The 23706-nt window shown below is 55.4% G+C and overlaps 2 protein-coding genes across 5 annotated transcripts; both read right to left on the minus strand.

Annotated features, from left to right (window-relative positions):
- Nucleotides 1–1620: 1620 nt before the first annotated feature.
- On the minus strand, nt 1621–7752 carry TRIP6 (thyroid hormone receptor interactor 6). Its single transcript, XM_012474762.2, has 9 exons — nt 7247–7752; nt 6871–6998; nt 6626–6751; nt 5994–6365; nt 4420–4513; nt 4141–4310; nt 3191–3369; nt 2185–2305; nt 1621–1903 (listed from the first exon to the last, which is right to left on the minus strand). Exons 1-9 carry the CDS (start codon nt 7353–7355, stop codon nt 1772–1774), a joined length of 1431 nt encoding a protein of 476 aa, XP_012330185.2. The 5' UTR covers nt 7356–7752; the 3' UTR covers nt 1621–1771.
- An 86-nt stretch (nt 7753–7838) lies between these two features.
- Nucleotides 7839–23433, minus strand: SLC12A9 (solute carrier family 12 member 9). 4 transcript variants are annotated; one of them, XM_012474759.2, is made up of 14 exons: nt 23310–23433; nt 21756–21978; nt 21401–21535; nt 19821–19952; nt 18503–18811; nt 16709–16816; nt 16489–16600; nt 15285–15442; nt 15096–15178; nt 14205–14329; nt 13857–14049; nt 13525–13699; nt 12609–12755; nt 7839–9124 (listed from the first exon to the last, which is right to left on the minus strand). In XM_012474759.2, the coding sequence occupies exons 2-14, from the start codon at nt 21934–21936 to the stop codon at nt 8238–8240; spliced, it is 2745 nt and encodes a 914-aa protein (XP_012330182.2). In that variant the 5' UTR covers nt 21937–21978; nt 23310–23433; the 3' UTR covers nt 7839–8237. The 4 variants fall into 4 exon arrangements, with proteins under 4 accessions (XP_012330182.2, XP_012330183.2, XP_064231798.1 ...); XM_012474760.2 differs by having other exon boundaries at nt 23306–23433; XM_064375728.1 differs by lacking the exon at nt 23310–23433 and having other exon boundaries at nt 21756–23149.
- Between the last annotated feature and the right edge of the window lie 273 nt (nt 23434–23706).

Below are 23706 nucleotides of genomic sequence, written 5' to 3' on the forward strand. Positions count from 1 at the left end.
CCTCGCGGCCCGAACTGTACCTAACGAACGCAGCGCGACTGGCGGGGAGAGCAGGGCGTGATGGGAAAGGGGCGGACTCTTGCAAGTCTCGCGCGGCTTTTCGAGACGAGAACGGCTTGAGGAACTACGGGAAGTCGGCTGGGCCAAGCGCGGCCTCGAGGCCGGGGAGCGGAGGAGCTCTCTGGGCGTGTAGGGAAGGCTTCCGAGGGCCGAGGTAGACGGTCGCGCGACCCGGGATGTGTCGGGGGTCTAAACTAGTTCTCATCCAGCCGTGGTGCCCCCACGAGCCTCCTGACCTCGCCGGGGGTAGTTTCGTTCCCTCCTTGGGCAAGGCGTGGGCTTGGGAAGCGCGGGCGTTTAGGGGACGAAAGATGGAAGCGACCATTTTAAAGCATCGTCTCCCACCATTTTCTGCTCCAAAGATCCAGCCAAAATTGGGTGCCACAGTGGGCACTATCTGCAAAGTCAGTCGTTTCTGCCCTTCCTCGACAAACACGCCCCATGTTTAAGTAAAAGTGGCAGATAATCAGTTTTAACCCCACTCAGTAGTTGGATGAGATAGGCTGTAAGTTAACGCCCTAAACAACAGAGTATGGACCGCCCAGATTCAAGTCCCCTCTCAGTGAATTGAGTGTGAGACTTAATAGGAAGGCCAGCTGAGGTGCCTTACGCCTGCGAACCCAGCACTTTGGGAGGCCGAGGTGGGAGGATCGCTTGAGTCGGGAGACCTGCCTGGGCGACATGGCAAGTCCCCATTTTTACAGAATATTTAGGGCCAGGCACAGTGGCTCACACCTGTAATCCCAGAACGTGGGAAGGTTGATGAGGGAAGACTTGAGCCCAAGAGTTCAGGACTAACCTGGGCAATATAGCAAGACCCCATCTCCACACAAAAAATAATAACGGCTTGGTGGGATCCCCCCTGTGGTCCTAGATACTGGGAAGGCTAAGTCAGGAGGAATGTTTGAGCCCAAGAGTTCAAGGCTGCAGTGAGCCTTGATTGCACCACTGCACTCTAACCTGGGGAACAGAGTGAGACCCTGTCTCAAAATACAGATATGTATAGAAATGCTGCCTCCTCCCTGAGGCATGCTTGCTCCTAGCACTGAGAGGAGGGTAGGGATACATTACAAGAGTTGTCAAAAAACAAAAAACGAATGAGCCAAAAAGACCCTGGTTCTACCGTTTAAGAACCATGCAGTCCAGGCACAGTGGCTCATGCCTGTAATCCTAGCACTTTGTGAAGCCAAGGCGGTGGATCACCTGAGGTCAAGAGTTCTAGACCAGCCTGGCCAACATAGTGAAACCCTGTCTCTACTAAAAATACAAAAATTAGCTGGACATGGTGGCGGGTGCCTATAATTCTAGCTGCTTGGGAGGCTGAGGCAGGAGAATCACTTGAGCCCATGAGGCAGAGGTTGCAGTGAGCCAAAATCACACCATTGCACTCCAGCCTGGGCAACAAGAGCAAGACTCCATCAAAAAAAAAAAAAAAAACATGCAATCTGGGGGAGTCACCTCTCAGCTCTGGCATCTTCACATGTAAAAATACAGACAGTAACAGCGAATGGGCTTGTAATGGGCTACTGGGAGAATCAGACGAAACGACAGACTTGAAAGTGTTTTGTAAACTGGAGGGATTATTATTTCGTGATTGGAGAAAGAGGAGCCAGCATTTGGTGAGAAAGTCATACAGGTAGATGTCAGGGAGGGTGATCAATCAATGGATGGGAACTGGAACTGAGAACCCAGCAGGTACTTTTAGGAAGACTCAGCAGTCAGTGGTGACGGTGGCTGAGAGCTCCTGGATGCGCCAGGCACTGCAGGCCTTGCACAAGATGTGCCCATCCAGCGGGTAGCAACCCTGACACTCGCCCTCAGAGGAGAGCAGCAGCCCACACTCCTGTTGAAAAAGAAGCAACAATTAGCTGGGCATGGTGGCGGGTGCCTGTAATCCCAGCTACTCGGGAGGCAGGAGAATCGCTTGAACCCAGGAGGCGGAGGTTGCAGTGAGCTGAGATCACGCCATTGCACTCCAGCCTGGGCAACGGAGCAAGATTCCATCTCAAAAAAAAAAAAAAAGCAGATTTCTGTCAACCAGAGACCTCTGTGTTCCCCCTCCCTCGTGTTCTACTCAGCAGTCCGGACACTGCCAACCCCTTGCACATGCTGGGGCCCCCTGACCTCGCACTTGTAACAGCCAATGTGAAAACTTCGATCCAGAGCAACAATTCTCACTGTCTCCTCCTGACCTGGCTCAGGCATGATGGCCCCACCACACACTGAGCATCTCGGGGCAAACTTCCTGGAGGAGAAGAGAACCGAGAAGGCCATCAAGCCCTGGGGTTGCAGGACACCAACAATGGGACCCAGAGAAGGTGGGGCACTGGAGGGACTCAGAGGCCAGAGGTGTGGCCTTAGGTCTGGGGAAGGGATGATGTCAAAGAGAATGAGAGAGGCCGAGTACAGTGGCTCTGGCCTGTAATCCCAGCACTTTGGGAGGCCAAGGCAGGAGGATCACTTGAGGCCAGGCTTTCAAGACCACCCTGGGCAACAGAGCAAGACCCTGTCTTTATTAAAAAACAAAGAAGGCCAGGTGCAGTGGCTCACGCCTGCAATGCCTGCACTTTGGGAGGCTGAGGTAGGTAGATCGCTTGAGCCCAGGAATTTGAGACTAGCCTGGCCAACATGATGAAACCCTGTCTCTACTAAAAATACAAAAAAAAAAACCTGGCTGGACATGGTGGCACGTGCCTGTAATCCCAGGTACTTGGGAGGCTAAGGCAGGAGAATCACTTGAACTCTGGAGGCAGAGGTTGCAGTGAGCCGAGATCATGCCAGTACACTCCAGCCTGGGCGAGAGAGTGAGACTCCATGTCAACAGAAACAAAAAACAAAGAAGAAAACTAGCCAGGCATGGTGGCATGCGCACCTGTAGTCCCAGCTACACAGGAGGCTGGGACAGGAGGATCACTTGAGCCCAGGAGTTGGAGGCTGCAGTGAGCTATCATCACGCTATTGCACTCCAGCCTGAGCAACAGAGTGAGACTCTGTCTCTAAAAAATAATAACAAATAATGAAGGAGGGCCAGGGGTTGGAAACAGGAAGACACAGTCCTGGGGCATGAAGGGGAGATGAGAGAGACAGTAAAGGTCAGACATTGTGAGACGAGGTGGAGGCTGGGCCTGACCTGTGAAAGTCCTCGATGCAGTGGATCTGGCTGGTAGCATCCACCGTGAAGGGGATGCCATCGAGGCCACGGTGACACACCACGCAGGTGAAGCAGCCAGGGTGGTAGGCCTTTCCCATAGCCCGCAGGATCCGGTCCAGGATGGGCTGGGAGCACGTGGCGCATTTCTCCAGGGTGGCCTGTTGGGAAGGAAGGCAGGAAAATCTGGCAGCCGGCGGGAGCCACAGCAGCCCACCAGGCACCCCAACAGCCCAGCCATCTATTTCTGCAGCCCCCTGCATGTGATTCGGTGAAAAGCAGACTTGAGCAGATCTGAGTTCAGATCCCAGCACTACACAAGGTATTTAACCACTCTGAGAAAAACAGCAATCGGGCCAGAGTGGTTCATGCCTGTAATGCCAGCACTTCGGGAGGCCGGAGTGGGCAGATTGCTTGAGGCCAGGAGTTCAAGAACAGCCTGGCCAACATGGCAAAACCCCATCTCTACTAAAAATACAAAAATTAGCCAGGTTTGGTGGCGGGCGCCTGTAATCCCAGCTACTCGGGAGGTGGAGGCACGAGAATCACTTCAACCAGGGGAGGCAGAGGTTGCAATGAGCCGAGATTGCGCCACTGCAGTCCAGCCTGGGCAACAGAGCAAGACTCTGTCTTGAAAAAGAAAAACGGGAGTCAGTAGTCATACCTGCCTCATGGGTGTCGTGGGAATCTAACACATTCTCTTTAACTGTAAGACGCCCCACGCTTGTTAAGAGCTGCGTCCTTCCCTCCAGCCACCAGTGTTGAGCTACTTGCTTGATATTTGCAGAATTCCTTCCTGTTTGTACACCGCTTCCAGTGGCCCGGCTTCTAGCACCATTCCTCCTCTGGGCTTGGACATTCTAGCTCCCACCTTGGATGGAAGCCCCCAGCATCCAGTCACTGACTCCAGCCCCCAAGCCCCAGCCACTCACCACATAGCAGCCCTCGCAATATGCCCTCCTCTCCACGGCGTAGAAATGCTGGCCCCGAAGCTGGGCCCGGCACGTAGAACACACAAAGCAGCCCACGTGAAAGACGCGATCGAGGGCCACAACCCCGGCCCCATCCCCGACCACATCTTCTCCACAGCCACCACACCGGCCTGAGGACAGGCAGAAACAACATCAGTCTGCACAGACCCAGGAAGCCGCTGTCCCTTCTGTCTCCCAGCCTCCCTCCCGCTTTCCACCTGCCTCACAGCCTCAGCTTACCAAAGTACTCCCCGCTGGGTGGGTGGTTCATGTCGTGCACCAGCTTCTTGGTCAGCCTGTCCAGCTCATCCTCCGGAGGCTGGCTCAGGGACACCTGGAAGGTGGGAATCAGGGGCTCGGTCCTACTCTAGCTCCTGATGCTATAATACAGGGGTCCTCAACCCCCAGGCCGGGGCCTGTTAGGAACCAGGCCACACAGCAGGAGGTGAGCAATGGGCAAGCAAAGCTCATCTGTATCTACAGCCGCTCCCAATCACTTGCATTACCGCCCCAGCACCACCTCCTCTCAGATCAGCAGCAGCATTAGATTCTCATAGGAAGCCTTCACGGGAATCACATGTGCATTCAAGGGATCTAGGTTGTGTGTTCCTTATGAGAATCTAAGGCCTGATGACCTGTCACTGTCTCCCATCACCCCCAGATGGGATCATCTAGTTGCAGGAAAACGAGCTCAGGGCTCACACTGATTCTACATGATGATGAGTTGTAGAATTGCTTCATTATATATTATAATTATATAATTTCATATTATCATTATATATTATAATGAAACAATTATACATGTTATACATATTCTATTAGTGTTATAATAGAAATAAAGTGCACAATGAATGTAATGCGCTTGAATCACTCAAAAACCATCCCCTGCCCCAGTCCGTGGAAAAATCGTCCTCCACAAAACTGGTCCCTAGTGCCAAAAAGGTTGGGGACTGCTGTATGTCCCTGAAGATGGCCAGGCAGTTCCAGCTAGAAAGCTGATTTGAGAATATCTCAGCCCAGGGGCCAGTTATTTTTTGTCTTTTGTTTGAGAAGGAGTTTCGTTCCCTCTTGTCACTCAGGCTGGAGGGAAACGGCACAATCTCAGCTTACCGCAACCTCTGCCTCCCGGGTTCAAGCAATTATCCTGCCTCAGCCTCCCTAGTAGCTGGGATTACAGGCATGAGCCACCATGCCCAGCCAATTTTGTATTTTTAGTAGAGACAGGGTTTCTCCATGTTGCTCAGGCTGGTCTCAAACTCCCGACCTCAGGTGATCCACCCATCTTGGCCTCCCAAAGTGCTGGGATTACAGGCGTGAGCCACTGTGCCGGTTCCCCGTGGGCAGTTCTATCCTGCTTCCCTGCACCGCCCCGCCCTGTATTTCCTGACCGGCTCCACATCCCAGACCTCTGACTGTGCTCCAAAACCAGCCCCCTGGCCAGGCGCAGTGTCTCACGCCTGCAATCCCAGCACTTTGGGAGGCTGAGGCAATGGATCACCTGAGGTCAGGAGTTCGAGACCAGCCTGGCCAACATGGTGAAACTCCATCTCTACTAAAAATACAAAAATTATCTGGGCATAGTGGCATGTGCCTATAATCCAAGCTACTCAGAAGGCTGAAGCAGGAGACTCACTTGAACCTAGGAGGTGGAGGTTGCAGTGAGCCGAGATCACGCCACTGCACTCCAGCCTGGGCAACAAGAGCAAAACTCCCGCTCAAAAAAAAAAAAAACCAGCGCCCTAGAACACCAGCCTCCCCACTAATCAGTATCCCATTGCCTGTAAGACCTGACATCCCAGTTCCCCAGGGCTTACCTGAGGCCCGTGCTCGCCTCCTCTTCCTCCTCCTGCAGGGCCAGAGACCCCAGCAGCCTCCTCCTTGGCCCCTGGCCCTGGCTCTCTCTGGCTCCTATAGCCAGGTCCCCAGACTTCACCTCGGCCTGGGAGAGGAAAGTGGGGGCCTGGGAGGGGCCCAGAGGCCTGAGAGGCCCCCCGCCGGGGTGGGCCACAGCCCCTCACTGGCTGTGCCACCTTCACTTGCACAGGGAAGGCAGGGCCAGCTGGGGTGCTGGCAGTAGCATAAGAGGCTGGAGTGGGGCCCCCATAGGGAGACGCTGGGAGCGGCGAGGCTGCGTTCAGCTTTAGGGAGCCCGTGCGGTAGGCAGGAAGTGGCGGGGGCTCATATGCCTAAGGAGAAACGCAGACCAGAAGCCTAAGCGAAGCCCCCACTCTGGGACCCACATTTGTGGAAATGCCCGGGTGTGGGGCAGCATGGGTGTTTGCATTTGACAAGGTCCCGTCCTCAGGTGGCTGACATGTTGGTACTTGCAGCCACGCTTCCTCCATGCTGGAGTGCACAGCACACACATGATGGGGTGGACTGGGGCTGTGAGTCCAGAGAAGCAGGAGGCTGCAGATGGGGAGGAGAGGCAGGACCGGGGAGTCACCTGTCGGTCTGGTCGTCGTGGCGCGTGACCCCGACCCCCATTCAGCTCAGCCAGTGTGCTGCTCAGCAAGTCTATCTCGGCGTCCAGGCTGCCGGGGCGCAGGGCACTCCTGTCTGCAGGGAGCCCCTGAGGATGAAGCCGGAGCAGAGAGAATGCAAATCGCCATGGCCCCTCTCCTGCCCTGGCTCTCTCACAGTGGGTTCTAGGGGACCCCGCACGTCCCACCCAGCAATCCCACTTCTCACCTGCGTGCGCTGGGGTACTCCATGGGACCCCACCCAGGCCGACCCCCGATCCTCCGGTGCCCCTGGGGCCTGGTAACACTGCTCTGATGGGAGGGGGCAAAAATTGCCCCTGGGGTGGGGCTGGAGTGCTGGGTTGAAGGAAGAGAGATCAAAGGTGAGGTGGCAGAGGACAGGAGGGGTGTGCGTTTGGTGAGCTGCCCTCTTCACCACTCTTTACCTCTCCCCCGAATCTAAGGTCCCAAGAGATCTCGGGCAGCTGTTCCCACCGGCTTGGGGAAGGGGCAGGAGGAAGCCGGCAGGGCGGGAGGCTGGAACTGGAGGACAGAGGTGAGCGCCAGAGCGGGGTGGCTCCTCTGTCTCACGAGGGCTGCCTTACCTGCTCCGTGGGCTGGTGGTGGCCCCGGGGCGCCTCGGGGGATCGCCCTCCCCTGAGGGGCTCTGGTGGGCTCCGGCTGCTTCGGGGGCAGCCAGGTGGGCCCCGACATGGCCTAGAATGGGGAACTCCGGACAGTGGTCTTGAAGCCCCAAGCCTCAGGCCTTCACCCCCTCTTCCGTCCTGCCTCGTTCGGGACTCCAGAAAAGAAAACTTTTTCTGGCTTTTTTTTCCTCTTCCTCCCTAATTTTGGGGACGACCACGCCCCCGATGACGTCACCACATTCCTGGGGGAGGGTCACGTGGCCCCCTAGGCCCTAAACTGCCATTTCTCTCTGAGTCGGCCCCCTCCCGCCGAGAAGGAAGGGCTCTCCGGGGGAGCCCGAGTCACTGGGGGCTGTGGGCAGCTGGGGATGGGAGGTGGGGGCCAGGGCCAGTCTCCAAGTCCACAGATGCCCCCTGGGCCCCGCGCCCCTGCCCTGCACGTGGCAGCCTCGCTGCGGGAGGCTGAAGCTCCGATCTCCACCCCTCTGCAGAGCTCTCCTTTCCCACCCCCTCCCTCTCACCTACCCACCAGCGTGGCTCAGCCAGCCTGTAGTGTTTTGGTCTTTTATTCATGGTCAGCAGTTAGAAAAATAAAACAGAATGAAAACATCACCACCCCAGTGGGCCAGTGAGTCTGGCCAGGATGAGGAAACTGAGGTAGCCCAGAGTTCGGAGAAGGGCCAGCCCCTAGCATCAAGGCACCACTGAAGGGAGGCTGTGGACTCCCTCCCCTGCACGGTGGAGACGGCCACCCGGAGTTACTGTGCTGGGATTCCTCTGCCAAAGGAGGTGGGTGTGACACCCAAGCCCAGAACCCCCTTAAAACCTCCCCTGGGCTCCAGGTCCCAGGGGCAGGGCCACAGGACACAGCACTTCCCTCCTTCTCCTCCAAGGATCAGGATGGGCCGCCTGCCTGGGCCCTCTCTACCCAGCCCTGGAGGCAGGGGCATCAGAGATCAGTGCAGGTGACCGGGGTGACACCGTGAACCAGTAGTGTGGGGCCCAGGTCTCGGCTTAGAGTCTCCAGTAGCGCCAGGTAGCGGGGGTAGCGGGCGGGGTCGGCGGGCGGCCGAGGCAAGTACAGGAAGGTGAGGGCTGTGGTGGGGCCCTCGGCATCCCCACCCTCCGGCCCACCCGGCCCTCCTCCCGTGCCACGCCCCTGCTGAGCCCGAACCAGGGCGTTGGCGCTGCATGCCAGGGCCTCTGCCTCCGCGTCTCCCTGCCTACTGTTCACGAAGTCCCCTTCCTCCTCCGCCTCGGGTTCCCCAGCCTCAGCCCCCTCGCCCCACACCACCTCCTGCACCTCAGCCCGGATCCTCAGTTGGCTCAGCAGCACCCGCAGCCGCCCCTCGGCCGCCCCAGGCGCCTCCCGAGGCCCCAGGCACAGGAAGATCCGGAGCCGGGCACTGTGCCAAGCAGGCACCATGCCCAATATGGTTGCCATCTGCAGCAGGAAGAGGCCGCAGACATCCACGTAGCCGGGCCCACCCCGGGGCCGCAGTAGGTTGAGGGGCCACACATCCACGTGGTGCAGCTGAGAGGTGCCCCCGGACCCCCGGCTCAGCCGCTCTGGGGGCAAGGCCCCACTGGCCCGGGCTAGCACCACATTCTTGTTCATCTTGAGGGCATCAGCCACCGTGGCTACATAGTCCTGGGGACTGAGAGCCCGGGGGCTCCCAGGAGCCCGGGGAGGAGGGAACAGGGTGCTGAGAGCCGGGGAACCACCCTCCCTGGTGCTGTCCACAGGCTCAGAGAAAGCTGGGTCCGTCAGGAAATGGTCTTGTGGTGGGGCATCATCGTAGAAACCCAGGACCAGAGTGTTGGGCTTCATGCCACCTGAGGGCAGAGAGGGGGAGGCAGGAACAGACAGGAGTCAGGCTCAAAGGCTAAGTTTACATCACGCTCCCACACGCTGACAGCAATATGTGTCAGCCATAAGCTATGACATTCCCACTGTGTACAGGCTCTTACAGCAACATTCTGCACATTTGCATAATGACTTTTCATTTTTCCTAAACACTTTCACATGCACTTATTTTATTATCTCGGTGACTAATCTCCTCCACTTAAACAGACGAAGTTCGCATTAGGATGCTTGCCACGAATGAGCACTCCAATTCTATCGCGAGAGTAGGACACTGTCTGCTCCCACCTTCTAGCAGGGCATCTGTTTCATGGTAGGAGATGTGAGTCGAACTCTGTCATTCAAACCAGACACCCTGATCAGCCAAGCTCATGGCCTGAATCCCCAGGGGAACAGCACCCCAGACCCTGCTAGGGGAAGATGAGAAAATGGACCAGGCTGGGCACAGTGGCTCACGCATGTAATCCCAGCACTTTGGGGAGCTGAGGCACACAGATCACCTGAGGTCAGGAGTTTGAGACCAGCCTGGCCAAAAAGATGAAACCCCATCTCTACTAAAAATACAAAAATTAGGCTGGGCACGGTAGCTCACACCTATAATCCCAGCACTTTTTGAGACAGGCAAATCACCTGAGGTCAGCAGTTTGAGACCAGCCTGACCAACATGGAGAAACCCCATCTCTACTAAAAATACAAAATTAGCTGGGCATGGCAGCGCATGCCTGTAATCCCAGCTACTCAGGAGGCTGAGGCAAGAGAATCATTTGAACCCAGGAGGTGGAGGTTATGGTGAGCCAAGATCCCGCCATTGCACTCCAGCCTGGGCAACTAAAGTGAAACTCCGTCTCAAAAAAAATTAAAATACAAAAATTAACAGGGCATTGTGGCGGGCACCAGCTATACTCAGGAGGCTGAAATATGAGAATTGCATGAACCCGGGAGGTGGAGTTTGCAGTGAGCCAAGATCACACCACTGTACTGAAGCCTGGACAACAGAGCGAGACTCCATCTCAAAAAAAAAAGGAAAAAATGAACCAGGGCTACCCAGTATGTTTCTATTACTGCAAAACCCTAATTGTGGTGGTATAGCATGGTATCCGCTTACCAGGGGCTGTGTCCTGTAGAAAGCACTTTGTATTTGAACTCCTTTGAACGTTGAAGCAACGCTATGAGGTAGGTACTATTTAGTCTCCTCTTTTTACTGATAAGGAACCCGAAGCAGCAAGCGATGAAGTCACTCGCCCACAGGCTCACGGCTGGTAGGTACTGGGTCAGGTAGGTCGACACACGCTGCCTCCACCCAGCATGAGAGGTCACACTCTGAGACACCAAGCTGGGCACATGCCAACCACAATGCCCCAAGTCCCTGCCAACAAGCTCCTGGTTCTTAATTTTTTAACAACCCATGTGGAATTGGGTAATTCCCCCTCTTAAACCAGGCTGAGTTTACAGGGAGACTCAGAGACCTCTTCTAAGACCCCTTCTCATGAAACAAACATTGCTCAACCCATAAATCAAATTCTCTATGACAGGAGAATCCACCATTTAAAGGAAATACTTTTTCTTTTATTGGAGTAGGTTGATGCAAAAGTAATTGCGTTTTTTTTCCCCATTAAAATGGCAAAAACAGGCCAGTGTGGTGGTTCATGCCTGTAATCCCAGCACTTTGGGAGACTGAGGCAGGCAGATCACCTGAGGTCGGAAGTTTAAGACCAGCCTGGGCAACGTGGCAAAACCCCATCTCTACCAAAAACATACAAAATTTAGCCAGCGTGCTGGCGTGCACCTGCAGTCCTAGCTACTCAGGAGACTGAGATGGGAGAATCACTTGAACCCGGGAAGCAGAGGTTGCAGTGAGCTGAGATCACACCACTGCACTCCAGCCTGGGTGACAAAGTGAGACCCTGTCCAAAAATAAGAGCAAAAACCACAACTGCTTTTGCACCAACCTAAATCTTGCACAGGATAAATTTCATGAGCATAGTAGTCAGTGCACAAAAGGTGAAGACCAGGCTCTCAGATGCTCTATGGGTCAGTGATGCTTGCCAACACCCTAAAACATCTCGGCGGGTGTGAACTCCAGCTGATCTTGCAAAATAAACTAGTCACGCCCCCTCCTGAGTATCTCCCAGGGTCTGATTTTCACTGAACCGGGCAATGTCCAACACAGTTGAACTTCAGCCAGACTCTGAATAGAGAAGGAAGCATGCACTTTGGTGACAGGCGCTGGTCCAGGATTAAAGGAGAAGGCAGTGACTGAGCATGGATGACCCCAGTGGCCTCAGCGCTAAAAGCCAAGAATTCACCACTCCATCCACAAGCGTGTCAGCCCCACACAGCCTCCGGCATCCTTTGTGGCTTGGGGGTGCGGGGCGGGGCATGTTACATCTCCTACTTCCCAACCCCTTTCAAAGCCTGGCTGAATTACCATCTCTCCACAAAACCTTTGCTGGCTATATAGTGGCTGGCCTTCCTTCCTCTGAACGCTGGTGGCTGAAAACCATCTGGGGGCCGGGTGCAGTTGTTCACACCTGTAATCCCAGCACTTTGGGAGGCCAAGGTGGACAGATCACCTGAGGTCGGGAGTTCAAGACCAGCCTGACCAACATGGAGAAACCCCATCTCTACTAAAAATATGAAATTGGCCAGGTGTGGTGGCGCATGCCTGTAAATCACAGCTACTCAGGAGGCTGAGGCAGGAGAATTGCTTGGAGCCGGGAGGTGGAGATTGCGGTGAGCCGAGATCAAACCATTGCACTCCAGCCTGGGCAACAAGATCGAAATTCCGTCTCAAAAAAGAAAAAAAGAAAACAACCATCTGATTTGATGAGGCAGCTGGAGATTCAAATAATGCTCCATTGTCCCTCAAAATACACTCTTCAGTGCCTATGCCCCAATTTTTGGATCAGAAAAAAAAGAAAGAAAGGCCAGACACAGTGGCAGATGCCTGTAATCCCAGCACTTTGCAAGGCCGAGGCGGGTGGATCACCTGAGGTCAGGAGCTCAAGACCAGCCTGGGCAACATGGTGAAACCTCATCTCTACTAAAAATACAAAAATTAGCCGGGCATGGTAGCACACAAGTGTAGCACACTCCCTACTCAGGAGGCTAAGACAGGAGAATCGCTAGAACTCAGGAGGCGGAGGCTGCAGTGAGCCGAGATCACACCACTGCACCACTCCAGCCTGGGCAAGACAGAGCGAGACTCCATCTTAAAAAAAAAAGAAGGGAAAAACCGCAACAGCATCGCCCACCCCATTGCTAGTCCGCAGCACCTCCTACGAGACCTTATCGCACACTGTCTGCGGCTGTTATCTTTGAGCACTGTCTTATCTGCTCTCGACTATAAGGTCCTTTTGCAGTTTGCAATCTGTGGCTGACTCTCTAGGGGAGGGGAGCGGAGATCTGAAGTAGCCACAGGGGAAGGCTGAGGGGATCTAGGGAGGAGCATCTCACCAAGGCCCGAGATTCGCAGCAGATGCTGAGCCCCCTGGCGCACGGAGGGTGAGAGGGTTAGATCCACAAAAGCCTTCACCTGGGCCCGGTCCACCAGGCTCAGCCATGCCCCATACTGAGGCTGTACTGGGTCCGAGGGCAGGGAGTCTACAGAGAAGATAAGGAAAGGAAGGTAGCCAGTGTCAGCCAAGTTCAATGTCTCCTAGAGTCCAAATCATAGATGGGCCCAGGCAGGGCTATGGCTGGTTGGAGAATTCACTAGGGAGGAAAGGGGCTGGTGTCATGGCTCATGCCTGTAATCCCTGCACTTTGGGAGGCCAAGGTGCAAGGGTTGCTTGAGCCAGGAGTTGTGGACCAGCCTGGGAAACATAAAGAGACCTCATCTCTACAAAGTAGACAGGCCTGGTGGCACACACCTGTAGTCCCAGCTACTCAGGAGGCTGAGGCAGGAGGATCGCTTGAGCCCAAGAAGTTGAGGCTGCAGTGAGCTATGATGGCACCCCTGCCCTCCAGCTTGGGTGACAAAGCAAGACCTTATCTCAAAAAAAAAAGGGGGGAGGGGGACTGGCCGTGGTGGCTCACACCTACAATCTCAGCACTTTGGGAGACCAAGGTGGGCAGATCATTTGAGGTCAGGAGTTTGAGACCAACTTGGCCAACATGGTGAAACCCCATCTCTACTAAAAATACAAAAACTAGCCAGGCATGGTGGTGTGCGCCTATAATCCCAGCTCAGGAGGCTAAGGCAGGAGAATTGATTGAACCCGGGATGTGGTGGTTGCAGTGAGTCAAGATTGTTCCACTGCACTCCAGCTTGGACAACAGAGCAAGACTCTGTCTCAAAAAAAAAAAAAAAAAAAAAAAAGTAAGGTAAGAGAAGGATGTAAGTGAGTGAATGAGTGGGAGGGCAGCTCACCGAGGTCTCCCAGGGTGACGTGGCCCAGCACGTAAAGCCCCCCCTTCTTAAGCTGGTTGGCCAGTCGCAGCAGAGGCAGGGCACCCCTGGGGTTCCCCACCAGCAGCAACAGCTGGGGCCGCCAGAACTTCACGTGGTCCTTCCTGACGTCCAGCCGGAGTAGATACTTACGCACCTGGGTACAGCGGGAGGTGGGGGGGAAGTGGCAAGATCAAACACACAGCCCCGTTTGGCACCTCTTGGATGGGAACACCAACTCCGGCTGAAGGAAGGGAGAAGAGGTTCCCTGACCGCCTCCCTCTCCCCCACCCACTGCCCCCAGCTCCCTGTACCTGGTGGAAAAGCAAGGCCTGACTGACATAGCCCCAGCTGCTGGGGCCTCCTCGCGCAGTGAGCAGCGCAGCCAGCAGGCCCATGAGGAGCAGGGAGCCCCCGGCCGCGCCAGGGCTGATGAGGAACATCATGAGCAGGCAGGAGGCCACCCCTAGCAGGCAGGTATGCCAGGAGAACAGGCTGAAGGTGGGGCTGCAGACACGGAGGGGAGGACGGACGGAAACTCAGGGTCGGCCGCGTGCCAGGCTGCAGTCCCCAGCCCCACGCCTGGGCCAGAGTCCTCCGCATTTTCCCATTCCTCCCTTCTTCTCTCCCTCTCCGGGGATACAGGCCTCTGAGTCTCTCACCGGAAGTTGGGGGCCGAGGCCCACTCCAGGCTCAGGCAGGACAGGTCCACGGCGGCATAGGCCACCAGGTAGAAGACGGTGACTACAGCGGCTATCGTGTTCAGCTTCCCGGCCAGAAGCACCAGCTAGGCAGGGGCCAAGAGGTATGCCGTTGATCCAAAGTGCTGGTGTACCCCCAAAGTGCCAGTGCATCCCAAAGAGTGCCAGTGCACCCCCAAAGTGTCAATGAGCCCCAGAAAGTGCCAGTGAACCCTGCAAAGTGCCAGTATGCCCCAAAAGTGTCAACCCCTAAAGGTGCCAGTATACCCCCAAAGTATGAGTGAACCCTGGAAAGTACCAGTGAATCATGAAAAGTACCAGCACACCCCAAAGTGTCAATGAACCCCGGAAAGTGCCAGTGCACCCCAAAGTGTCAATGAATGCTGGAAAGTGCCAGTGAGCCCTCCAAAGTGCCAGTGCACCCCCTAAAGTGTCAATGAACCCGAGAGAATACCAATGCACCCCTACAGAGAGCCACTGAACCTCCAAAGTATCAGCAAACCCCCATAAAGTGTTGGTACATCTCAGAGTGCCAGCAAACCCCTCAAAGTGCTGGGGTACCCCACAAAGTACCAGTGAACCCTGAAAAATACTAGTGTACCCCATAAAGGGTCAGTGAACCCTGCAAAATGCCAGTGCACCCCAGAAAGTGCCAGCAAACCCCCCGAGGGTGCGAGTGAACCCTGCAAAGTGCTGGTGAACCCCACAAAGTGCCAGTGAAACCTGCAGAGTACCAGTATATCCCAATTGCAAATGCATTTGCCTTTGCATTTGTCTCCCAGCCTGCATCTAACTGCACCTCCATCCTGCCAGCTGGTGGGGTGAGGAAAGGGCCCGTTGAAGAAGTCTCACCTGCACCAGGCCCCAAGAATACAGTACAGCTCCCCAGGGGTTTCCCCCTCGGGACACAACCTTGGCCGGCGCCAAGATCACTCCTAGAAAAACAGAATCCACAGCAGACACATCAGCCGGGGCCTAGGGGTTACACAGAAGAGACAAGGGAGGGCATGCTCCGAGCCAGCAAGGAGGCAGAGAACCCACCAAAGAGGTCGTCCCGGGCCAGGGCATGGAGGATGCGGGAGGCACCGATGAGCGAGCTCATGGACGCTGAGAGTGCGGTGGCATAGATTCCGATCAACACCAGCGGGGGCCACAGGCTGATGGCGCGGAAGAACCCATAGTCCTCCTGCAGCAGGGTCCTAGGAGGGAGGGAAAGGGGGACGCGGAGGATCATGCGTCATAGGATGGGAAAACCCCCAGCCCTGATCTTAAGGATCAGACTCAGATATCAAATGTGCTAAAGGGATGTGCCTGGTATTCATTGGGCGACCTTGGATTTAATCACTCAGTGGTCCTTCCTTTCTCTATTTTTTTTTTTTTTTGAGACTGAGTTGCACTTTTGTTGCCCAGGCTGGAGTGCAGTAGCTCAATCTCCACTCACTGCAACCTCCACCTCCTGGGTTCAAGTGATTCTCCTGCCTCAGCCTCCTGAGTAGCTGGGATTACAGGTACCCACCAACACACCCGGCTAATTTTTTGTATTTGTAGTAGAGACAGCGTTTCACCACGTTGGCCAGGCTGGTCTCGAACTCCTGACCTCAAGTGATTCACCCGCCTCAGCCTCCCAAAGTGCTGGGATTGTAGGCATGAGCCACCGAGCCCACTCCTTTCTTTTTTTTTAAGAGACAAAGTATCACTCCAACCCCCAGGCTGCAGTGCAGTGCTGCAATCATAGCTCACTGCAGCCTCAGCCTCTTGGGTTCAAGCAGTTCTCCCATCTCAGCTCCCAAGTAGCTAGGACTACAAGCAGGTGCCATCACGCCTGACTAATTTTTGTATTTGAGGAGAAGGTCTTGCTATGTTGCCCAGGCTAGTCTGGAACTCCTAGGCTCCAGCGGTCCTCCTGCCTCAGTCTCCCAAAGTGCTGGGATTACAGGTGTGAGCCACCTCACCCAGCTGTCACACCTAATGGTATATGCACAAGAGGCCAAATATTTATGGAAATGCAAACTTAGTAGAAAGCCATTGCCCACCCTCGCTCCCAAGCTAAGTGCCTACAACAGTACCAGGTCCATGGCAGTCGCTGGCTACACGCTATCAATCCCCAGTGGCCAACCTTCCCCTATTTTTCCCTCCACCCCAACAAGCTGGGTTTCTGCTCCCCAATCCCTCAGCCTGTGTTTCCCCTGGTGATCCAGGTGCAGCAACCTTGTTTGACACCCCACCCCCATCCCTCCCTAGGTACCTGTCACAGGTGAAGCTGGAGAGGAAGAAAAGCAGGACATAGACGAAGAGGGTGTAGGCGACGGCGATGATCGTGCCCAGAGGGATGGCCCGGCTGGGGTCCTTCAGCTCCCCTGAGGGGAGGGGAGCAGACGGGGCAAGGTCAGCCCTCCCGCCATCCCCCTGGGTCCCTCATGGTGGCAGCCCCACACCCCCAGGAGGCGGCAGGCAGGAACTCTCACCTGACATGTTGGCTCCAGCCATGATGCCTGTACAGCCATTGAAGAGGACAGCAAAGACGCTGGCAAAATTCATCATGGCTCCCGTGGTGTAGTCCTCAGCATAGCCAGCTAGGAGGATGCTCCCAGGAGGGAGAGGACGTCCGCATCCCCCTCAGGGATCCAGGCCTCTCAGCCACCCTTTCCACACATTCCACAGCCCCCCGCCTCCCCTGACTGCCCTCACCAAGACCCCAGCCTGCCCTGCACTGGCCTTGGGTCAGCCAGACGCATTGCCACATCCCCGAAACACTATGATATTCCTCCATCCAGGCCCTAATCCACACTCTTTTATTTATTATTTATTTATTTACTTTTTAGAGACATGGTCTCGCTCTGTCACCCAGGTTGGACTGCAATGGTGCCATCGTAGCTCACTGCAGCCTCTACCTCCTGGGCTCAAGCCTGTCAAGTAGCTGGGACTACAGGTATGCACCACCATGCCCATCTAACTTTTTAATTTTTATTTATTTATTTATTTATTTTGAGACGGAGTTTCACTCTATCACCATTGGACTGATAGATATCAGATTGGAGTGCAATGGTGTGATCTCGGCTCATTGCAACCTCCACCTCCTGGGTTCAAGTGATTCTCCTTCCTCAGCCTCCCAAGTAGCTGGGATTACAGGTGCCCACCAGCACACCTGGCTAATTTTTTTATTTTTAGTACAGATGAGGTTTCACCATGTTGGTCAGGCTGGTCTCAAACTCCTGGCATCAAGTGATCCACCCTCCTCGGCCTCCCAAAGTGCTAGGATTACAGGTGTGAGTCACCGCACCTGGCCTCTTTACTTTTTTGAGACAGAGTCTCGTTCTGAAGCCGAGGCTGGAGTGCAGAGGTGGCGATCTTAGCTCACTGCAGCCTCCTCCTCCCGAGTTCAAGTGATTCTCATGCCTCAGCCTCCTGAGTAGCTGAGACTACAGGCATGTACCACCACGCCTGGCTAATTTTTGTATTTTTGTATTTTATTATTGTTATTTTTTTTTTTTTGGAGACGGAGTCTCCTTCTTGTTGCCCAGGCTGCAGTGCAGTGGCGAATTCTTGGCTCACTGCAACCTCTGCCTCCCGGGTTCAAGCGATTCTGCCTCAGCCTCCTGAGTATCTAGGACTACAGGTACCTGCCACTGTGCCCAGCTAATTTTTGTATCTTTTTTTCTTTTTCTTCCCAAGAATGTTGACTGAGATAATTCTTGTATTTTTAGTAGAGACAGGGTTGGCCAGACTGGTCTCAAACTCCTGACCTCAGGTGATCCTCCTGCCTCGGCCTCCCAGAATGCTGGGATTACAGGCCTGAGCCACCACACCTGGTCTCAAGCTCTTTCCTGAGATGCCTTCCCTCCCTGCTCTCAGCTCCTGGCTGAATCCCCCACCTGTCTATCTCAGGCCACCTCCAGCTCCACGGCTCCTGCCCTTCCCAGCCCATAGTCAGGCCTCCCTTCTCTCCACTCCTGGGCGATCCTGATCTGTTTAAGTCATGCTGGGCCTTACTGTGCTATTGAACTGATTCCTGAATACACATCTTTCCCCAGCTAGAACACAGGTTCCTCTAAATCAGGGACTGTCTTGTGGGCTCCCTCCTGCCCCAAAGGCCAAACACACACTGGACAGGCCTGAATGAAGCTGCATTGTTCTGCACTCCAGACCTCCTGCCCCACATTCCCTCTGACACCTTTACTCATCCAGGGATTTTAAGGGCCAGCCCCAATGCCTGCCCACTCCTCACCCCACGATCCCAGCCACCACAGTGCCTAGCTCACCGCCTAAGTTGTCCTTCAGAGTACTGCTGTTGAAGCCGGTGAAGTGGCCAAATCGAGGCGGCAGGGAGGAGCCATTGCGGCCAGGTCGAGGAGTCAAGGGGATGTCCCTCGGCCCCACAGCCACAAAGCTGATGAGCACAGAGGTCAGGGAGCCAGAGACCAGCAGGAATGTGAGGAACGAGGCCCGGGCGTAGAGGTCGGCTCCCAGGGTGCAGACCCCTCCCACAAGGCCCAGCAGCAGGGAGCCATACAGCAGGTTCCAGCCGTAGCCCTGGGGCAGGACTTGGAGGCCACTAGGCCCTGTGGCATCTGGAGAGAGGTAGGAACAGAGTTAGAAGACCTGATCCTAAGGCACTCCACCGGCCGGGCATGGTGGGTGGCTCATGCCTGCAATTCCAGCATTTTGGGAGGCCAAGGTGGGAAGATTGCTTGAGTCCAGGAGTTTAAGACCAGCCTGGGCAACACTGCGAAACCCCAACTCCACAAAAACTGCAAAAATTAGCCAGGCATGATGATGTGCACCTGTAGTCCCAGCTACTGGGAGGCTGAGGTGGGAGAATCGCTTGAGCCTGGGAGGCAGAAGTTGCACTGCGCCAAGATCGTACCACTGCACTCCAGCCTGGATGACAGAGTGAGACCTTGTCTCAAGAAAAAAAAAAGGGGGACCGAGCGCCATGGCTCACGCCTGTAATCTCAGCACTTTGAGAGGCCGAGGCAGGTAGATCACTTGAGATCAGGAGTTCAAGACCAGCCTGGCCGACATGGTGAAACCCTATCTCTAATAAAAATACAAAAATTAGCCAGGCATAGTGGTGGGTGCCTGTAATCTCTGCTACTCAAGAGGCTAAGGCAGGAGAATCGCTTGAACCCAGGAGGCAGAGGTTGCAGTGAGTGGAGATCACGCTACTGCACTCGAGCCTGGGCGACAAAGCAAGATTCCATTGCAAAAAAAAAAAGAAGGGACCCAGTCCCAACCATGACCCAAAGCAAGACAAGCCCCCCTCTGCCCACCTGCTGTCAGAGAGACCACCTTCCCCACTTCCCTCTTAGCTCTAACCCAGCATCTTAGCTCTCCCTGGTGGTCTCGTCAGTTTCAAGAATCTCAGCCCAATCTCTCTGACTGGTTAGCTCCCGGCAGGCAAGGACAATATCGGGATGTCACATCTCTTGCATGATGCTGGCCACACAGCAGGAGCTCCAGAAAGCCAAGGTAATGGCTCACTCTGCCCCTCGCCTGGAGAGGACCTTCTCCTTCATGACTGTACACTCCCAGACCCTGCAAACCCGCAGAAATGCCCAGAGTGGACAAAGCACAGACCGGCCCCAAAGACGTCAAGCACAGACTCCACCAGCCCCAGCAGGGAGACGGCACAGCCACAGACGTTAGCCAGGTAGAACATGAGGCCAATGCTGCCGCCGACCTCAGGCCCCAGTGTCCGGCTGATCATGACTGAAAGTGGAAGCAGGGGTGAGCATTAAGGGAAAAAAAAATGAAATGGTTGTGAGGAAGGCGCCACAGCTCGAAGCACTTCACCCGAGTGCAGCCAGTCCCCAGCCACGTGGCTTTGCACAAGTCGCTTATACCCTCTGAGTGCCAGTTTCTGCATCTGTAAAACAATCACAGCCTAGGCCAGGCTCGGTGGCTCACGCCTGTAATCCCAGCACTTTGGGAGGCCGAGGCGGGTGGATCACGAGATGAAGAAGTCGAGACCATCCTGGCCAAGATGGTGAAACCCCACCGCATTCCAGCCTGGTGACAGAGCGAGACTCCGTCTCAAAAAAAAAAAAATCACTGCCCAACAGACAAGATTGTTAGACTAGAAACTGGCATTAACGTGTAGGGCAATATTGATCTTCTTCACTATACCAGCCTGCCTGCTGCACATTCATTAAAACTTGCCCTGCCAGGCACAGTGGCTGACGCCTGTAATCCCAGCATTTTGGGAGGCTGAGGCGGGAGGATCACTTGAGGCCAGGAATTCAAGACCGGCCTGGGAAACATAGCAAGAATCCCTCTCTACAAAAAAATTTAAAAATTGGCCTGGCGTGGTGGCTCACACCTGTAATCCCAGCACTTTGGCAGGCGGATAACCAGGTCAAGAAATCGAGACCATCCTGGTCAACATGGTGAAACCCTGTCTCTACTAAAAATACAAAAATTAGCTGGGCATGGTAGTGCTCACGTGCAGTCCCAGCTACTTGGGAGGCTGAGGCAGAAGAATCACTTGAACCTGGGAGGCAGAGGTTGCAGGGAGCCAAGATCGCACCATTGCACTCCAGTCTGGTGACAGAGAGAGACTCTGTCTCAAAAAATAAAATTAAAAATAAAAATTTAAAAATTAAACAGGGGTGGTGGTACATGCCTATAGTCCTAACTACTCAGGAGGCTGAGGCAGGAGGATCACTTGAGCCCAGGAAGTCGAGACTGCAGTGAGCTATGATGGCGCCACTGCACTCCAGCCTGGGAGTCAGAGTCTTGGTCTGTTGCCCAGGTTGGAGTGCAGTGATGCAATCTTGGCACACTGCAACCTCCACCTCCCAAGTAGCTGGTTCAAGCAATTCTCCTGCCTTAGCCTCCCAAGTAGCTGGAATCACAGGCAGATGCCACCATGCCCAGCTAATTTTTGTATTTTTAGTGGAGACGGGGTTTCACCATGTTGGCCGGGATGGTCTCAAACTCCTGGCCTCAAGTGATCCTCCCACCTGGGCCTCCCAAAGTGCTGAGATTACAGGCGTGAACCACCGCTCCCAGCCTAAAAAAATTTTAAGAATGAAAAAAAAAAACCACTTGTCTTGCCCCTGAGCCAACAAAGGTAATGGCCCCTTCTCCACCCTCCCTAGCAGGCAGAACGGCCCAGACCCCGGCCCAGACCCCAGTCCATTGAGGTTGGAGGATACAGTAGGCTCCGCCCCCTTGCACGGCTCCATTGGTGGCGATGGCACAGACAGAGAGGACGGTGAGTGCCAGGATGAAGTAGGCAACGAGGAGCATGGCCAGGGCCTGCAGCAGCCCAGCATGACCCACCACGAACCCTGAGGCAGGAGCAGCAAGTCAGGTCATGGGGACTCACACCCCAAATCCCCCACCCACTGGCTCAGCAGCGCTCCAGGGTGGAGCTAAATGCAAGCTCACAGGGAGCCCTCCCCAAGCCCTTCAGCCACCCTCTTCTCCCAGGGCCGCTTCCTAATGTCATCCCAGTCCCACCCCTCCCCATCATGTCCCCTCAGCCCTCCCCGTCCAGGGCCCACTCACCAATCCTCAGAAAAACAACTATGCTAAACATGGACAGGACAGTGGGCACCACTACACCCAGGAAGGTGGACAGCTTCCGGGCAGACGCCCCTCCAGGACCCCCAACCCCATTAGCAGGGAGGGCAGCCTCCTCCTCCCCCAGGAGCCGGTAGGCCAGCAGAGGCGAGCTCTCGCTGGCCATGGCTGAGGACAGGCAGAGGAAACCACAAATGGGTTAGGTGACCTGCAAAGGAGATTATGTTGCATCAAAAGCAGCTCCATAGAGCCCACCCACCCCTAAACACCACTAACCAAACACCCAGAAGCCTCCCCAAGAGAGAAAGCTGCTCACTACTAAAAACACAAAAATTGGCTGCGCTCAGTGGTTCACACCTGTAATCCCAGCACTTTGGGAGGAGGAGATGGGTGGATCACCTGAGGTCAGGAGTTCGAGACCAGCCTGGTCAAATGGTGAAACCCCCATCTCTACTAAAAATACAGAAATTAGCCAGGTGTGGTGGCTTACGCCTGTAGTCTTGGCTACTTGGGAGACTAAGACATGAGAATCGCTTGAACCCAGGAGGCACAGGTTGCAGTGAGCCAACACTGTACCACTGCGCTCCAGCCTGGGCAACAGAGTGACACTCTGTTTCAAAAAAAAAAAAAAAAGCCAGGAGTGAAGGTGCACGCCTGTCATTGCAGATACTCAGGAGGCTGAGGCACAAGAATTGCTTGAGCCCTGGAGGCATAGGGCTGCAGTGAGCCCAGATTGAGCCACTGCACTCCAGCCTGGCTGACAGAGCGAGACCCTGTCTCAAGAAAGAAACAAAAAAAGAGAACCTCAAGGAAACGGGAACACCCCCACACCCTGCTTACAGCAACTCAAAAGAGCCGATGAGGCTGCAAATGGTACCAGCCACTCCTCCACAAAGAAGTGGTACCCCAAACCCGTCAGCAGGGGTTTCAGGGCCCCTCCCGGCTGCTGGGGGCCACCCCTTCCCTTATGTTCCTGACACTAGGGATGGCACCGGGTCTGGAAAGAGGCAAAGGTTCTCTGACGGCACAGGCTTCTCCAGCCTCTCCTTCCTTAACTAGCATTTCAAGAGGAAGCAAGTCTCCCAAAAGGGAAGTAAGTTACGGGCAGGAGAGCCTTCCCCATCTCCTCCTTCGGTGTCCCGAGCTGCCCCTACCAAGCCCCCCATGCAATCACTGCACCCACAGGCAGCAAGAAACTTCCAACTCTTCCAAAGCCACACCCTCCGTCAAACCTCTCCCTCAACCCATCCCAAACCCCCTCCTCCTCTCCTTAGCCTCCTCAGATTCCTCCCATCCAAACGAGCCTCCCCAGATTCCTCCCATCCCCACTACAAACTCTACCAACCCAAACACACTCCTCGACTAGGAAAACAGAAACACAGGCCGGCTCCCACCGAGCAACTCAAGGTCCCCGGGTCCTCCTCCCCCCACCCGGGCTCCTGCTCCTTTGCGCCTGCTGGGGTGCAAGGGGGCCAGGATCTCCGTCCCGGCCAGGTGCATCCCACAGCTCGGTGGGCCGTGGGGCACTCACTCACCCACCCGCAGGACGCAGCGCTCGGGGGCGATCCCCGCGAGCCTGGGGGCTCCGCCTCGGGCGGAGAGCGGACGCGGGCCGGAAAAGACAGCCGCGGCTACCGGGATGCCAGGCCCGGAGCCTGTTCCCACCCCCACCAGCACGCGCGCGCCATTGGTCCCGGTCCCCGGCCCCGCCCCGTGGGCGCGTCCGGGGAAGCTCCGCCCCCTCTGCGTTCCCCCGCCTGCCAGGTTCCAGTTCCAGCTCCACGTGCGCCCGGGGATTGCCCTGCAGCCCCGGTCTCCCTGAAGACGGCCGTCTCCGGCAGGGCGTGGGCCGCGGGTGTCGGAGCCTCCAGCATTTTCGTCCACACAATCGCCGCCGCGGGGGCCGGACCCCAGTCCGAGCTCCTAGGTGCCGGGA

The sequence above is a fragment of the Aotus nancymaae genome, unplaced genomic scaffold (genome assembly GCF_030222135.1).
Source record: "Aotus nancymaae isolate 86718 unplaced genomic scaffold, 86718_ANA_hifiasm-v0.15.2.pri h1tg000012l, whole genome shotgun sequence".
Taxonomy (NCBI): Eukaryota; Metazoa; Chordata; class Mammalia; order Primates; family Aotidae; genus Aotus; species Aotus nancymaae.

Excerpts from the sequence above, each read along its gene's own strand:
- TRIP6 (XM_012474762.2), bottom strand. The coding sequence starts at position 7,355 with ATGTCGGGGCCCACCTGGCTGCCCCCGAAGCAGCCGGAGCCCACCAGA. Across the intron at positions 6,366-6,625 it reads CACGACGACCAGACCGACAG|GCATATGAGCCCCCGCCACT; the intron begins GTGACTCCCCGG and ends GTTTCTCCTTAG. Across the intron at positions 4,311-4,419 it reads ACCCAGCGGGGAGTACTTTG|GCCGGTGTGGTGGCTGTGGA; the intron begins GTAAGCTGAGGC and ends GCCTGTCCTCAG.
- SLC12A9 (XM_012474759.2), bottom strand. The coding sequence starts at position 21,936 with ATGGCCAGCGAGAGCTCGCCTCTGCTGGCCTACCGGCTCCTGGGGGAG. Across the intron at positions 15,443-16,488 it reads TCCAGCTTCACCTGTGACAG|GACCCTGCTGCAGGAGGACT; the intron begins GTACCTAGGGAG and ends CCTCCCTCCTAG. Across the intron at positions 14,330-15,095 it reads ATTCTTGGGGCCTGGTGCAG|CTGGTGCTTCTGGCCGGGAA; the intron begins GTGAGACTTCTT and ends GCCCCTGCCTAG.